Source organism: Thamnophis sirtalis, unplaced genomic scaffold (genome assembly GCF_051295495.1).
Source record: "Thamnophis sirtalis isolate CommonGarterSnake01/CBP01778 unplaced genomic scaffold, rThaSir2_p1.2 scaffold_9, whole genome shotgun sequence".
Lineage (NCBI taxonomy): Eukaryota > Metazoa > Chordata > Lepidosauria > Squamata > Natricidae > Thamnophis > Thamnophis sirtalis.
In genome coordinates, this window is record NW_028261389.1 from 77,335,556 (window position 1) to 77,351,982 (window position 16,427).

Sequence of the window (16,427 nt, forward strand, 5' to 3'; positions counted from 1 at the left end):
TGGCTGGTTTAATCATGTTTTCTAAGCCGCGCACCTGTGTGCAAGGAGAGTGCGTGCGTGGAAGGCCACGCCCACGTGCGGAAGGTGCGCTCGCTCACTCACGAAGCAAGCGTGCGCGCGCGTGGGGCGAACCGGTGGTAAACTTATGTGAAACCCACCTCTGGAGCCCATGGTAAATTATACCCAGTCATTTAGATCAGGGGAAACTTTTAAGACTTGTGGACTTCAACTCCCAGAATTCCCCAGCCTGGAATTCTGGGAGTTGAAGTCCACAAGTCTTAAAGTGACCATGTTTGGAGAGGTTTGATTTAGATCACCCAACAACCTACTTAATTTACCATATTTTTCGGAGTATAAGACGCACCTTTTTCTCAAAAAAGAGGCTGAAAATCTGGGTGCGTCTTATACACTGAATACAGCATTTTTTTGCCTCCTGAAACCCCGCCCCCTTCACCAAAATGGCCATGCAGAGCCTCTAGAAAGCTTATAGAGCAGTGTTTCTCAACCTTGGCGGATGCTGGCTGGGGAATTCTGGGAGTTGAAGTCTGGACATCTTCAAGTTGCCAAGGTTGAGAAACACTGTTATAGAGTGTTCATGGGGGATGGGGAGGGCAGAAATGAGCGAAAAATCACCTGTGTTTTGCTCAATTTTAACACCACCACCCCGAGCCCCCAGGAGCACTCCATAAGCTTTCTAAAGGCTATCCATGCCCTTTTTTAAACAAAAACCGGGCCAGTTTTCACAAAAAATGGGCCATTTTTTGCTCGTCCCCCCCCGACCCCCAGGAGCACTCTGCAAGCCCCCTAAAGGCTATTCATGGCTTTTTTTTAAAAAACAACAACACAGGGCCGTTTTTGCGAAAAACGGGCCGTTTTGGGGAGGTTTGCAGAGTGGAAAAACTTTTTTTTAAAAAAAATTGTCTCGTCAAAACCTTGGTGCGTATTTTTTCCCCGAAGGGGTGTTTACGTGATGTACTCATAGAAATTGGCCTGGATACTAAATACAGTCTTTTAATTTGTACTTTGTGTTGATTAGGTCAAAATGAAACCGGGTATAATTCTGCCATTGTTGCCTGGGTGCCAGTTTTCAATTTTTATTTTTTATTTTTTTTTGACAAATTGCAAATCTTTTCCCATCCAGAGCAAAGTTCAAAACGCACATATCGGGTATGCTGTAATTGTAGGGTATGTTCCTGTCTGTCTCGTTTTACCTGTCTTTGCTCAAATTTCTTAAAACGCATTTTATTTCCAGACGTCAAAAGGACATTTTCAAAGGCAGTTGTGCCATATCCAGTTTCAGTGAGTAATTCGAGCAAGGCAACCACAGGCAGACAAAGCGTTCGTCTCTGCATTGACACAGTTTGACTCAGAGCGACCACATCAATGAGTTTTTGAAAAGCTCCTGAATTTCTCTAGTCTGAGACATCGACAGTGGAATTCCGCGGAAGGGCTCTTAGTCACAAGAGAAATATGTGGATGCCGTGCTGAGCCTTTGCACGGCGTTCTTTAATCTTAGGAAGTGTTTCCCCACCAAGTTCTTTTTAATATATATTATTTATGCATAGCAGTGTGTGAATAATGTGATACCTGGGTATCCTACATTTGAATACAAATAGACATGGTATTATTACTCATAGTCACAGTGGGGCAAAGAAGTATTTAGTCAGCCACCAATTGTGCAAGTTCTCCCACTTAAAAAGATGAGAGAGGCCTGTAATTGACATCACAGGTAGACCTCCAGCTATGAGAGACAAAATGAGAAAACAAATCCAGACAATCCCATTGTCTGGATTTGGAAAGAGTTTTTTTGCAAATATATTCTTTCAATCTTAGGAGTTTTAAAAACCCGGAGCAATTTTCCCATGGCTGATCTTTTTTCCCGTAAAAATTTCTCTGTCTCGTCACGCTGCTCCTGCATCGTTAACTCATTTCTCTTCTGGGCAGCAAAATAACATATAACGTACATACAGGTGGTCCTTGGGTTACGACCTCGATGGAGCCCAACAAACAAGGTGGTTGTTAAGTGAATCCTGCCCCCTATTTTTACGACTTTTCCTGCCACGGCCGTTAAGCAAATCGCTGCAGTTATTAACTTAGCAAGATGGTTGTTAAAGCAAATTTGACTTGCCCGCAGACTTTTGATGATCGGGAGTTCGCCAAAGGGGGGGGGGGATCACGTTACACCCCCCCCCCAAACGCTACAAACCATCATAAATATGAAGCACTTGCTAAGGATCTGACTTTTGATCACATGACCACGGGGATAATGCAACGGTCATAAGTGTGAAAAACTAAGTTACAAGTCACTTTTTCCAGTGCTGTTGTAACTTGGAACGGTCACTAAACAGTTGTAAGTTGAGGACTAATTATACTCAGATTTTATTTTTAGGCAGCACAGTTGATGAATGAATGAGAGAAAGAAGAAAAGAAAGGAAGGAAAGAAAGAAAGAAAGTTTAAATTTCCATAACATTTTGCATTCTCATTTTGCTTCTAGAACGTTAATTTAATTTCTGTTTGTGAGGGAGGCAGTTTAAAAGTTTGAATAAATAAATCCCTCCGGCTCTTTATTCCCTTCGACAGAACGAAGTGAACACCGAGAACGCTGTCAGTTCTGGAGAGCTGGAGAAACAAGATTCCCCTCCCCCGAAGCCACCGCGGACTCGCAGGTACCCTTTTCAATCAACTCTTGGTAGATCGCTAGGGATCCGTTTGTGACGTGGCTACATTTCCGTTTGGGTCGCTGCATAAACGGAATTCAGGCGTCTTCCGCGCGATGAAAAGGAAGGAATTCTCCAGCAATTGTGTTGGGAAACTCCCAGGCACGTGGAGGACTCCAACAGAGGGTTAAACTACCGTATTGTTTTGAGTATAAGATGCTTTGAAGTATAAGACGCTTTTGGAGAGGAAAACAAGGGGAGAAAATATGATTCTGCCTCCCAGCAATTTGCCTCCTTGCACCAAACAGCAAGCAGTATAGACAATATACACTCTTTGTGGTGTTACGTTTCAGACTATACTTATAAAGTAAAGTCAGGAGCCAAGGTGGCGCGTCAGGAGCCAAGGTGGCGCAGTGGTTAAATGCAGCACTGCAGGCTACTGCTAGATCAGCAGTTCAGCGGTTCAAATCTCACCGGCTCAGGGTTGACTCAGCCTTCCATCCTTCCGAGGTGGGTAAAATGAGGACCCAGATTGTTGGGGGCGATATGCTGACTCTCTGTAAACCGCTTAGAGAGGGCTGAAAGCCCTATGAAGCGGTATGTATATAAGTCTACTGCTATTGCTATAAAGATGCTGTTAAAATTGATGTGGCTTTTTGGAAGTTACATTATTCTCTGCTATTTGAAAAAAAATACAATAGCACTGGGCCTCTTCAGATTAAGCAATTATTTTAAAAAGCTTCTTCATTTTGCTAAGCTGTCTGGAACAATGATAAAGCAGTCTAAAAATAAGACTATTTAATCAGAACATTCTATAGCCATTTATAGTTATTGACTTAACATACTTGCAGCAAACAGCCTGCTTAGCACAAGGAAAAAAAAATCTTCCTCTGCCTCCCAGCAATCTACCTCTGTGCAGCAAACAGCAAGTTTCACTTTCAATTTCAGCATGATCATCAGCTGTTTCAGGCTGCAGGGATTGCTATAGCCCAGTGATGGCGAACCTATAGCACATGTGCCACAGGTGGCACGCGGAGCCATTTGTCAGGGCACAGGAGACGCTGCCCTGTTAGCTGGCTTTATAGGAGCCTGGGGAGGGCGAAAAGAGTCCCCCCCCGCCCCCCCGGAGGCCCTCCGGAGGCTTCATCAGCTTCCCTGAAGCCTCTGGAGTGCAGAAAACCGGCCCTATGGGCAAACCGGAAGTTCAGGAACGGACTTCCGGTTTGCTCGGAGGATCGTTTTGACTGTTCCGAAGGCTTTAGGGAAGCCTCCTGAAGGTCCCTGAGCTCAAAACAACCCTCCGAGCAAACCGGAAGTCACTTCTGGTTTGCTCAGAGGGTTGTTTTGACTGTTCCGAAGGCTTCAGGGAAGCCTCCTGAAGGTCCCTGAAGCCTCCGGGGGGGAACGGGGGAGGCTGTTTTCGCTCTCCCCGGGCTCCTATAAAGCCTCTGGAGCCTGGGGAGGGGCGAAAAAAGCATGCAAAAAAATGGGGAGCGCCTATAGCGCGCGCGTGCGCAATGGGGGGTTGTGCATTGCATTATGGGTGCGACATGCCCGCACACGACCCCCCTGCACACTTATGGCACGCGAGCCAAAAAGGGTTTGCCATCGCTGCTATAGCCTATTGCAGCCTCTGCAATCCCCATTTTCCCCGTTTGCTGCAAGGCGGTAAATTGCTGGGAGGCAGAGGCCAAAGAGTAGGGACCAGTGGGTGGGTGGGTCTACATTTAGTGTATAAGACGCACCCAAATTTTCACCCTCTTTTGAGGGGGGGGGGAGGAAAGTATGTCTTATACTCCAAAAAATATGGTAGATTCCTCATGCAGCCACAAATGATTTCGGATTGATCCATTCCTCCCCAGCCATCCACCCAAGCTCCATAGAGCCTTACCGATCTGTTCCCAAGAGATGCCAAACAGTGCAAGGAGATTCCTGTACAGGTAAATCCTCGTCTTATGACCACAACGGAGCCCCAAATTTCCCTGGCTAAATGAAGCGGTCGTTTAGTGAATGTTTTGCTCCATTCTACGACCCCTTTATAGCAGAGGCCGTCCAGACTGGAAATGTGGCCTGGGAGGGCCGCACCCAGCTCTTCCAAGCTCCATTTTCGCTAGCAGAGGCACGGCGGGCTGGTCCTTCGTAGTTTCCACAGCTGTCCCGTGGGCCAGAATTAAGCATCCACCCCCTCGGGCCTTGAGTTTGACACCCCTGTTCTAACTTAACCACTGCGGCGACTCGCTTAACAACTGTGGCAAGCAGAGTCGTAGAATTGGGCAACACTCCACTTTAACCAATGTTTCACGGTGCAGCAGAAATGTTGGGCTCGGTTTTGGCCGTAAGTCAAGGACGACCTGCCTTAAATGATGACGATGACAATTGGCCTTGGGGTTGCTTCCAGTGCAGTCACCGCTGTGTTCGGGTACGGCCCCTGCTGAGTAGAGGAATGGCATGCTATTGCCACCACCTGGCACAGTATTTTCAACTTCTTAAGATGGCCACAAGACAGTGTTGCTTTCCTGCTGATCGTAAAACTAAAATTAAACTTTCCGAAGGAAGTAAACGGATCGGTAATTCCCAGAGATAACATGATCCATCCTCCCCCCACACACACACAGCATATTAAATATTGTTGTGGTCTTCAGCATCTTTAGTAATTCGGATTGAGCTTTGATTCAAATATTGAACATATGGATTCAGAATGGTGGACCAAATTCTCACCACTGCGCCACCAGGAAGGAGGAGGAGAAAGGGAAGAAGAGGGAGGAGGGAAGAGCAGTAGCACTTATATACCACTTTACAGTGCTTTCCAGCCCTCTCTAAGTTGTTTATAGAGCCAGCCTCTTGCCCCCAACAATCTGGGTCCTCATTTTACCCACCTTGGAAGGACGAGTCAACCTTAAACCGTTCAGAATCAAACTGATGGCAGTCAGCAGAGTCAGCCTGCTATGCTTCGATCTAACTGCTGAGCCACCAAGACTCTAATCTCTTATATCTTGTGTGTGTGTGTGTGTGTGTGTGTGTGTGTGTGTATCAGAAATACTCACAACAGTCTTCTCACAATTGTCCCTAGCTGCCTTGTGGAGGGAGATGTGAAAGAGGAAATTTTGCAGGCCCCAGAGCCCCATCCGGTGCCCCCCATTCTAACCCCATCGCCTCCTTCGGCCTACCCGACCGTGACGACGGTGTGGCAAGACAGCGACCGATACCACCCCAAGCCTGTTTTGCACATGGTGTCTTCAGAGCACCCCACAGACCTCAACGAAAACTACGGTAAATCCAGGGAATATTCAGGGAAGCACGAATCCTCAGACCCCGCCGATAAAAAGCTGGAGCACAACTTGAGCTTCGAAATTAAGAAAGTGCCCCTGCAGGAAGGACCGCGCAGCTTCGACGGGAACCCTCTCCTGAGTCGGGGAAACGCACTTAAAATTAAAACGGGCCCGCCGGGTGCAGCGGAAATGGCCTCGAAACCGCAGGAGCGCGGCTCCGGAGATGCGCCGATGGAGACCGCCCAGAACTCTTGCAGCGAATGCAATCTGCAGCCGGTCACTCCAGTGGCAATATCCTCTCGGGAAGGACATCGGAGTCTTACTACAGATGCCCGGGAAAGGCCAGACTGCTTGCCCCTTAATAAAGAGAAGGGACACGCCATGTGGTCCTTAGAAGAGACTAAAAACGAGCATCCCTTCTCCGAGGAGGAGGAGGCGCCTTTACCCGTTTTATGTCACGAAGTTAAAAATCTGTCCGTGGACTCGGATGCGCCAGGTCAAATGGACACCCCTCCCAGGGAGCTGGCAGGCCACTGCCACAGTGACACGCTGCCGGTTAGAGCGCCTCTGTGTTTCACCAATCCCCTGCACTCGGACGACTCTGACACGGAGGAAAGAAACTCTGAGGGGGACGTGGCACGTAGCACGTTGAATAGCGTCTCCGTGGCAAGCGCCACGGTTTCCGCAGCGACTAACACAGAAAACATTTCCACTAGAAAAGTGTTGCCGATGTCCATCGCGAGGCAGGATAATCTAGCCCTAATGCATTCCGAATCTGATAAAGGTAAGTTGTGCTAAATTGTATTCAAGTGAATTAAGAGGGGTGGGGGTCCTTGATGGTCTCTGATCTTGGGTGTTTTCCTGCAGATGTTTCATTACCCAACTAGGTAACATCATCAGTGGTAGAAGGGAGGGAGATTTGCAGAGAGGAGGAGAAGAGGAGGAGGATTGCGGGGTCCTTGGTGCTCTCTGAGCTTGGTGGTTTTCTTGCAGACGTTTCATTACCCAACTAGGTAGCAATATCAGTGCTAGAAGGGAGTGGAGTTTTCTTTCTTTTTATACTACTGGCTTGCTCTTTCTGAGTCGCTGGAAGTATTCTTGGTGGTTCCTTAATTAGGCTGTTTACTCTTCGTTTGAATTGGTAGTTCCTTGATTGGGCTATTGTTTACTTCTTGATTATTGCCATAGTGTTAATTTTGGTGTTAATCTCTGCTCATCTGGGTGCTGATTGCTGGTGAGGAGGTGTTTTGCTCTGTTTTATTTCCTTTTTGGCTTTTTGAGACAAATCAGCCATCAAAACAAAACAACAAAATTAAATGCCATCTTCAGTGTACGTTATAACTATAAAAATAACACAACAAACACACATCCTTCACATTCTATACAATTGAATTGAAAACCCTTGATACTGCTGCACCATAGAGAGTATTTTAACTTACTGCACCTGTGTCTGGTTTGCCAACTGCACAGTGGTGGTTAGGACAGCGCTCCAGAGGGTCAACGTCATTGCCCGGAGGGTCATGGGTTGCCCCCTCCCCTCTTTGGAAGAGCTTTATAGCTCCCGCTGCCTTAAGAAAGTTCAAAACATCCTTAAAGATCCAACTCATCCTGGGCATTCTTTTTTTTTTTAACTATTACCATCTGGCAGACGGTACAGGACAATAAAAACAAGGCTAATCCAGGTATCCACAATCTTAAACGCTCAAAGAGCCGCAAAGGTCCTAACTGGAAGCCCCGCATTCAATTCTGGAGCCGACTGGAAGTCTGGTTTCCCCCACCATAGAGTCCCCTCCTAGCGTGGCGTCCTTTTTCCTCTACCTGTCCTAACCGAAAGCCCTATCAATTGTGGGGTCAACCGGCCACCGGGGGCTGCAGCAGAGGGATGAAAGAGCCACACTCCAGAGCCGCAGGTTGCCGACCCCTGGTATAACCTTTGCTGGGCCCTTTTGACCAGTGCTGCAATGTGAGCGCCCCAGGTCAGCTCCTCTTTTAGGATAACATCCAGAAACGTAATTTTTTTTTTAAAAAGCAGCTATTATAGGAGGCATCACACTAAAGCAAGAGCCGAGGTGGCGCAGTGGTTAAATGCAGCACTGCAGGCTACTTCAGCTGACTGCAGTTCTGCAATTCGGCTGTTCAAATCTCACCGGCTCAGGGTTGACTCAGCCTTCCATCCTTCCGAGGTGGGTAAAATGAGGACCCGGATTGTTGTTGGGGGCAATATGCTGACTCTGTAAACCGCTTAGAGAGGGCTGAAAGCCCTATGAAGCGGTATATAAGTCTTAACTGCTATAAAGCATGGGTCCCCGCTACTGAGCTGTGGCCCCTTTGAAACCCAGAGCTTCCTGACGTTTTTTACTCAACTCAAAACTCCAGGTACAAATGATGATTTTTCTCCCCTCTTTCTTGCCAGAAAGAATGATGGAATTGCTTGTGCTTGCAAGTCCACAGGGTAAGCCCCCATCCCTTGCACTGGGAGCACCTGATTGGGGGGGTCAAATAGCAACCTGTTGTGGGGGGGGGGGGGAGAACAACCAGGGATGGGCTTCAAAAATTTCAGCAATAGGTTCTCTGCCCAGTTGCTGGGTGGGCGTGGCCTAGTTGGCCTCCTGCACCATGAAGGGGGGGGCATTTTCACCTTCCCCAGGCTCTGGAGGCTTTCATCGAACCTCTGAGAGGGTGAAAAGCTGCCTCTCCCGTACTCCGGAAGCCCATTTCCCCCCCCCCTCCTCGAGCCTCCGCACGGGCCCTACACTGACCTCACATCCAAAACCGGCCGCGTGGAGACTCCTGGGATGGAAGGGGTGGTGTGGGCAGGGCCAGCCAGGGGTTGGAGTTGGAGGTTCTCGGAATCGGCCATAACGTTAGCTATGGATTATCCCAAACCCGGGTGAACCTGTAGCAGGCCCCCCCTCCCTCCCGGAACAACCCTTGTATATTCATTTGCAGGCAGTCCTCAACTTATGGCCACAATTGCGGCCCCTTTATGTTGTCAAGGGAGTTGGCTTTACATGATTTTTCTCACCGCATTCTGTTAAGGGGAATCCCTGCAGTTCTTCAATTAGTAACCCATTGCTTAAGCGAATCTGGTTTCCCTGTTGATTTTTCCTCATCAGAAGGTCGCAAAAGGGGATCGCCTGACATCCCCCCCCCTCCCCGGGACACTGCGACCGTCATAAATGTGAGTCAGTGGTTCAAGCATCCGAACGTAAATCGGGTGACGCTGGGGATGCCGCCATTGTCGTAAAAGTGTTGAGAAAATGGTCACGAGCCTCTCTTTTTTCCCCCAGTAACCTTGTGACTTTGAACGGTCACTAAGCGAACTGTTGTAAGTCGAGGACTGCCTCTGTTTAGGTTGCTGGACGGTTGCTTCTGTTCCGCAGATTCCCTGTGGAATCTCTGGAGGCTCCCTCCTGATCACCTGATGGAGCCTTTCCTTCCGCTACCCGAGCTGGGAAAGTCGAATTAGAAATCGGAGCTCCGTGTCTGGTCTCCGCGGCTTCGTTCTGTTCTAAAATGCAATTGTCGATATCTTATTGAGGTTCTTTTTTTAAATCGAGGTGTACTTTTGTTTTTACAAATAGATTTTTTTTTTTGAATTGTGTTTTAGTCACAGCTTTGCCAAAAAGCCCTGGTCTTCAACAGTCGGCCGAATGGAATTTGTTACAAGAACAGAATACTTCTGAACAACCAAAATGTACAGTAAGTACCGTAACACAGAGAAAAAATATGAATGAGATGTTTATAATGACCACTGGGAATATGCTGGTGTGTGTGTGTGTGTGCATAAATCATTATTTGGCAGCTTCCTAAGGAGTCCCTTGATTTATGAATTCAGATCCAAGCTGTAGAACCGTAAGCGGTGGAGTGTTTTTTGTGGGTAATTACAGACAGCGGAGACCGTGCTTGGAGATGTGGAATAATAAATAATTCCCCGCTTGGTTCTTGCTTTGGAATCTCATGAATGGAATGGGGAGAATAGTCTGTCCTTCCTTGGTTGTGGAAACCTGTTGAAGAAGCCCCCCATAACTCTTTGAAGCCCCCTTTAAAGCAGCGGTCACCAGCTGGTGGTCCGCGAGAAAGTTTTGGCGGTCCGCAGAAAAAATACTGGCATTTTTAAATATTGCACCAAATCAGGAGCCCTCAAACTATGCTCCATTGGGCTGGGTACATACAATGAACGCTTGTGTTGCTGCAGAGAGTCTCCCCCCTTCGGGGTCTTTTTATGTGGGTCGAAGGGGGTCTGACTTGGGGTCTGCTTCAGCCTCCTGGTGAGGGTCTTTGGGCGAAGGCTGGAGGGAAGTGCCGCTGGTGGCAAAGAGCCGTAGGGCCTCGTTCCAGTGGGACTGGAACTGGCTGACCATCTCAGCCTGCTGAGCCTCCAGGCGCTGGTACTTGGCCTCGCACTCCCGCAGGACTTTCCTCTGCTTGGAAATCCTATGCTCCTAGTCCTCAGTGAGGTGCTTCTGCCGAGCCTCCTTCTCGGTCCGATCCAATTTGAACTGAGCTGTTTTGCCAACTCTTTCTCCTGGTGGCTGCTTAGCTCCAGCAACTGCTTCCTCTTGGGGCCCTAAGGAGCCTGGGCGGGCAGGTGAGGAGTGGCTGGGAGGGGAGGGGCAAGCAGAGGCCGGCGAGGCGCCTCTTGACGTGAGTGACATAAAATTGGCCACGCCCACCCAGTCACATGACCATCTAGCCACACCCACCCAGCCAGACATTAAGCAGATCAGATTAGTGGTCTGCAGGATTTAAAATTCTGAATTTAGTGGTCCCTGAGGTCCGAAAAGTTGGTGTCCCTTACTTTAAAGTGTTTAAGTGTGAAAGTACAGGAGGACAAGAGTTGAATTAGCACCTTTAATTTAATTAATACTCTGGTTTCTCTTCAGATCGTATAAATCTTTTGCCTTTAAGCACCTTTAATTGAGTGATGACAGGATCAAATGTAGCTTTCATGTGGAGTTGTGTTGGGCTTCGATGTTGAATTGAGGTCCAGGAAACAGCTTTCCAGATGTTTTGCCAACAACTGTGTCTGCACATCTCGCAGGAAACTGAGCAGGGACTGATGAGGTTACTGTCTTTAGAGCTGGTTCTCTTGAAATCTCTCTTCCAAATCAGAATCATTAAGCCCAGCACATTCTGGCCATTAAACCCCTTTGTTGTAGCCCTTTAATCTTAGACATTCGCCCTTCAGTTAACTCAACAATGAGGGCAAGGATTTGTAATGGGTGCTTTATTTTATTCTAGCTTGTTTGCAGGTACTCTTTTAACTTGGGGTTGGTTCTTTTTGCAGATGTTTCCTTATCCAACTAGGTAATACCAGCATGAGTGTGGGGTTTGCTCCCTGTTTAATGAATAGTAGGCAGGAGAAGCTAGAGAAACAGAGAGCAAATCCCACACTTATTGGCACAATAAGACTTATATATATATATAGCTTCAGTGCTTCACAGCCCTCTCTAAGCAGTTTACAGAGTCAGCCCTTTGCCCCCAACAATCTGGGTCCTCATTTTACCCACCTCGGAAGGATGGAAGGCTGAGTCAACCTTGAGCCAGCCAGAAACAAGCTGCTGGCAGTTGGCAGAATTGGCCTGCAACACTGCATTCTAATCACTGCACCCTCAGGACCTAGTTAGATAAGCAAACATCTGCAAATAACCCAGTTCAGAGAGCACTAGGAACTCCGTAGTTCAATGCCGAGGTGCAGAGATTCCGTTATTTTGGACCATATAATGCTTGTCATTCCGATTTGTGCCGTTAGCTCTCCCTTACGAAACCACAATTCTTATATGGTTTTTTTATGTTAACAGGGAATGAAAATCACGGAGTCTTCACAGCCTGGTAAGCAACCTAAGAACTTAACAGAACACTGTCTCGCTAATCAAGTTCAACCCAGACTGTTGTGGGTTGGGAATTGTGTAATTACCGAACTATATGAAGTCTCCCAGGTTCGGATTAACGGCTTTCACTCAGATTCCTTACTTCAGTGTTTCTCGACCTTGGCCACTTGAAGATGTCTGGACTTCAACTCCCAGAATTCCCCAGCCAGCGAAAGCTGGCTGGGGAATTCTGGGAGTTGAAGTCCAGACATCTTCAAGTGGCCAAGGTTGAGAAACACTGCTCTAGATACCTAGATATTAAATTCTAAAACATTCCAGCTATATCTGGAATGTTAAGAGATCTACGAATCTAGATATTAAAATTCAGCTTTGAAAACTGCCCTTTTCTTTTCTTGCAGATAACTCAGAGCTGGGAGACAAATCTCCAACGGATACAATACCTCAACCATCTCCCACCAGTCTAACTCCTAAAGGACAGCCCTTACCAGAGATTGCAATTGAGACTACAGATATTGGTAAAGTGCCGATTACTATCTTACCTCAATTTTAACCCCTGGCGAATGTAATGAAAAATAGCGTTAACCGTGTTTGTCTCTGTTACACAGTTTAAATTGTGCTTGTTTTCCCATTGGCCTCAAAAGTGGGAGATGTCTGATATCTAAGCCCCGTTTGCAGCACGACAGCTACATCGTGTTGGCCCCTCGGATTGTATCTTCTTGGGGGGATGGGGTCCAAATAAGCATAGCTACCAAATTTACAGATTTTTAGAAAGATATTTTTAGGCAGCATTTAAAGCAGGAATATTGTTGAGAAATCAATTACTCCAAGGGGCGATACTTTTACGTTTTAGGTTTCCTAAAACGTAATAAAGTGAAATTAACCTGGATGTGATTTAGCAAGAAACAGAGTATTTGCTTAATTTTACGGATCATTGCCTTTTAGAAAGTCCTTCGTATTTTCCAAATAATAGTAAATGTACTTTTTTCTTAAGATTACCCTATTATATCATTTTTTAAGCTCCTCTTCCCTTATAGACAGTGTGACAAAAATACTGATGTTCATATTTTTGTTGGATTTACTTAACTTTCCCATAGAGAAGCCACCCACGTAAGTTTCTAAGTGAACAGATGTGTTGGGTTATGCCGCTTCCATTCCTTTTGGTCTTTTGGCTCTTAGGTGAGGTCTCCTACACCTCATATCATAACTCTTTGAAAATTATATCCTGTCAGTTAGTAGCATGTGACAATTCGGCTACAATAGTGTGAAAATTTGTGAACGTTTAGTTCTCCTGTGCACTGCTTGGGGAATCCAAGCATGGGTTAACTTTGTCCATTAGCCTAGAGACTGAGTTACGTAATTGTTGACCACGCCTCCTCTGACTGGATAGTTCAGTTTTGTAACTCAGTCCAGCCTAAAGAGACGTAAAACAATTTGCTCTAGGACTATTAGGCGAATTATCTCATTCTTCTGGATTCTTCACGACTTAATTGATTACTGGTTAAAAGCAACGAAGTGCGATTCTGTGCCTGTCTCTGGAGGGCAGCAGCTCGCTGTCAGCCTCACATTCTTTTGGCATGTCTGGCAGTTTCCCTAAGGCTCTAGTGGCCGGGGAAAATTCTCGCCGTAGAAAGCTCGATAAACGCCTGACTTACCTTCGCGTGCGCTTGAGAGTAGGTTTGCCACTCTCCGTTCACTGTTGCCCGCAGTTGGGAGTCGGTTCACCGCTCTCGCGTCAATCAGGGAAGGCGTGACCCGCTAACGCCAGCGTGGTCTGTCCCTCTGAGGTTTTTGCCGCCTTGCGCTGCCGTGCCACCTTTATTGCTGCCTTTACTGCCGCTGGGTAGGCGCTGTGAGCCCGGATTGCGGGAGGAATCCGGCGGAACTGTGACCATTGGGACAGATTTAAATTTTGCGCCGGTCTTGATGGCGGTCGCCATTTTGAAAGCCGTTTAGCTGCGCACTGACGAGCGGCTGGAAGGGGCGTGTCTTGCGTTTTGCACCTGATTGCAACGGTTTTTTTCGCTATTTTTTCTGTCGGCATACGCAGTCCCTCCTTCAGCAGCCAGAGACAGCCTCGCTATTCTTAGCAGCACATTCTCTATATTTGACCGTGAGGTTGAGCCTTTCAATCCATCCCGTGGTTCAAATGGCAGATCATTCTATCTCCGGGGGCAGTGCTGGGGCTTCTAATTCTCCCCTCCAACACTACAGAGGCCAGCGCTAGGGCAGGCAGGGCCACCACCAGCGCCTCTAGCCAGAGAGTTCGCGCCTCCTGCGGCGCCGGATAGGGCCGCTAAGCGCAAGGACAGAGCCAAGCCTTCGGCCAAAACCACTATGGCCACAAGTAGGTCGCCTCCCACACTAGTCGCCCAAGCCCTTCCCGTTTCCTTAGGTCTGACTGGGACCCACGGTTGGTCTCCTGATTTCCCTTTAACTCAAGGGATGGCATCCGAGGAGGGGGAATTGGAGGCCCAATCTCCCCTCGGCCTTTCTGAAGCCAGTCCAGCCTCAGCCCAAGCGCGCTCGCATGCTAGGCCCACAGGTACCTTTACACCTATGGCTGCAGGGCTCAGAACTATGGAAGGACCTGAGCTAGGCCTTCCCCCTTAGCTGCATCAAATGATCTCGGCTGCCATATCACAGGGTGTTGATGCAGTCCCCTGCTTGGATTCCCCAACCAGCACACAGGAGAATGACCGTTGACTTACCTGAACGGTCCTATGTGCGCTGCGAGGGGAATCCAAACCCGCCCTCGGCTGGTCCGGGCATTGACGTCAGACTTCGTTTCACTACTATGGCTATCTGCCTCTTGACTGTTGACATTGGATCGATTACTTACCTCATTGGCCACCGCCTTCCATGACAATTGTTTCACCTCTTGGTTCGGCTGAGCCTTCGTACAAAACTGAACTATCCAGTCAGAGGAGGCGTAGTCAACTATTACATAACTCAGTCTCTAGGCTAATGGACAAAGTTAACCCATGCTTGGATTCCCCTCGCAGCGCACATAGAAGGACCATTCAGGTAAGTCAACGGTCGTTAAGCGTATATTGTTAGTGAGGTACATTCTTTAATGGATTTGTTCTCCTTTAGGGTTTGGTAGCCGCTGCGGAAAACCAAAAGGACCAAGAGATCCTCCTTCAGAATGGACATGATGCAAGAACCAATGGACACATATTAAATTATACTGGAAAATTCAAGTGCCACTGAACAAGATCCGTAGTATTCCAATGCTTTTATTTTTTTGGAACAATCGGTGTACATATAGCTACACAATGGTACACTTTTGTATACATCTACACAAATATTAAAGATTCAAAATGGTGGATTCTATACTTCAAACTTAACTTTTTGCTGGGGCCATCAATCTGCCTTATTACATTTAAAAAAAAGTATTACTTATGGTTTGTTACTTCAAGTATTATTGCCTTAATGTCTTTTAAACCTGTTAAAACACTTGTTTATAGACATGTTAATATGGTGAAACTTTTGACAAATTGAGTTTATGAAGAACTTTTTTTGCAAATGTTTGATTACCATGTACATTTTATTTTGTGTATGTGTATAGGGCAAGCCAGGTATATAATTTGATAAAGCTGCAATCGTAAAGTATTAACAGAAGGTGTAAGAAATCTCTGCATGAACTAAAGTTGTGTACCTTGTAAATTATTTGCCCTAATGTTTTAGAAAATAGTTTTTTTTAAAAAGAAAATGTTGGTGCACATTCAGAATTACAGAATAGCAGAGATGAAGATTGTAATACATTTTGTAAATTGTAAGCAAAAAGTTATTTTTATATTATATACTGTTTCAACTGTCAGTCCTAATTTGTCCTGGTTTTCATCTAGTCACTGATATTCCATAAGTGCCTTGAAAGACCAGATTTTTAGCATGAACAAGTTACCTATAGAGACTAGTGTTATCAACATATTTGAACTGTCAGTAAAAGAGAATATTTTAAAACCCTTTAAGTTTTCCTTTATATTGTATTTCAATTTAAATCCTTAGAATGTTCAAAAGGAAAACCTTGGTAAGTATCATCAGGATTAAAATTATGACTAATAATGCTAGTAAAATATTTTCCCTAAGACAGTTTTATGTAAACATTTAAAAGTACCAAAATTCTTACTGCATCATTCTTCCTCGACAAACTTCATTGGCAAAGTCCCAAGCTCCTACCAATTTGTTTCAGTTTATATTAGGGATTCTTCAAGAAATGAATTAATGCTTATTCATATATATTCTAGAAGAGGTAGCATTACTTACTTGGGCTTAAATGTCCTTCTGGTTATAAAATACTTTTGTATCAAGTCCCTTCCCTGCCCCTCTTCGATTTGCATGCTAGTGATCGCACTCTAACAATAGCAATTAAAACGAAAGTACCTAGAGTTCTTACCCTTTTTCATTATAAGCCCAGGGCAATTTCTGAAGGCTGTTAATTCTCAGAAAATATAATAGCCAAAAATTGTTACTTGGGTTAGCAAGCCATCCTTTCCCTTCACAAACATACGTTGAACTACCAAGTTCAAATTCTTTGGGAATATGTATAGTTCCTATATGATGACATTTTCATTTGACTTTTGGTCTGCTATAGTGTAACACATGCAGTTACTAACCTGATGATTCAAAACCAATTATTTTATTGAAATATCAGTAATGTGTACGC

At 46.1% G+C, this 16,427-nt stretch overlaps 1 protein-coding gene across 5 annotated transcripts in view; it reads left to right on the forward strand.

The window, feature by feature from the left end:
* The window catches only part of PTPN12 (protein tyrosine phosphatase non-receptor type 12), a 55,784-nt gene extending 40,058 nt beyond the window's left edge, over positions 1–15,726 (forward strand). Inside the window, exons 12-18 of one of the 5 annotated variants that reach the window (XM_087722346.1) lie at positions 2,582–2,667; positions 5,729–6,711; positions 8,341–8,379; positions 9,538–9,629; positions 11,732–11,762; positions 12,160–12,276; positions 14,855–15,726. In XM_087722346.1, coding sequence (XP_087578472.1) covers positions 2,582–2,667; positions 5,729–6,711; positions 8,341–8,379; positions 9,538–9,629; positions 11,732–11,762; positions 12,160–12,276; positions 14,855–14,916 — 1,410 coding nt within the window. In that variant the 3' untranslated portion in view covers positions 14,917–15,726. The remainder of the gene's footprint in view (positions 1–2,581; positions 2,668–5,728; positions 6,712–8,340; positions 8,380–9,537; positions 9,630–11,731; positions 11,763–12,159; positions 12,277–14,854) is intronic. The other 4 variants (XM_087722347.1, XM_087722348.1, XM_087722349.1 and 1 more) reach the window with 4 other exon arrangements.
* Positions 15,727–16,427: the final 701 nt, after the last annotated feature.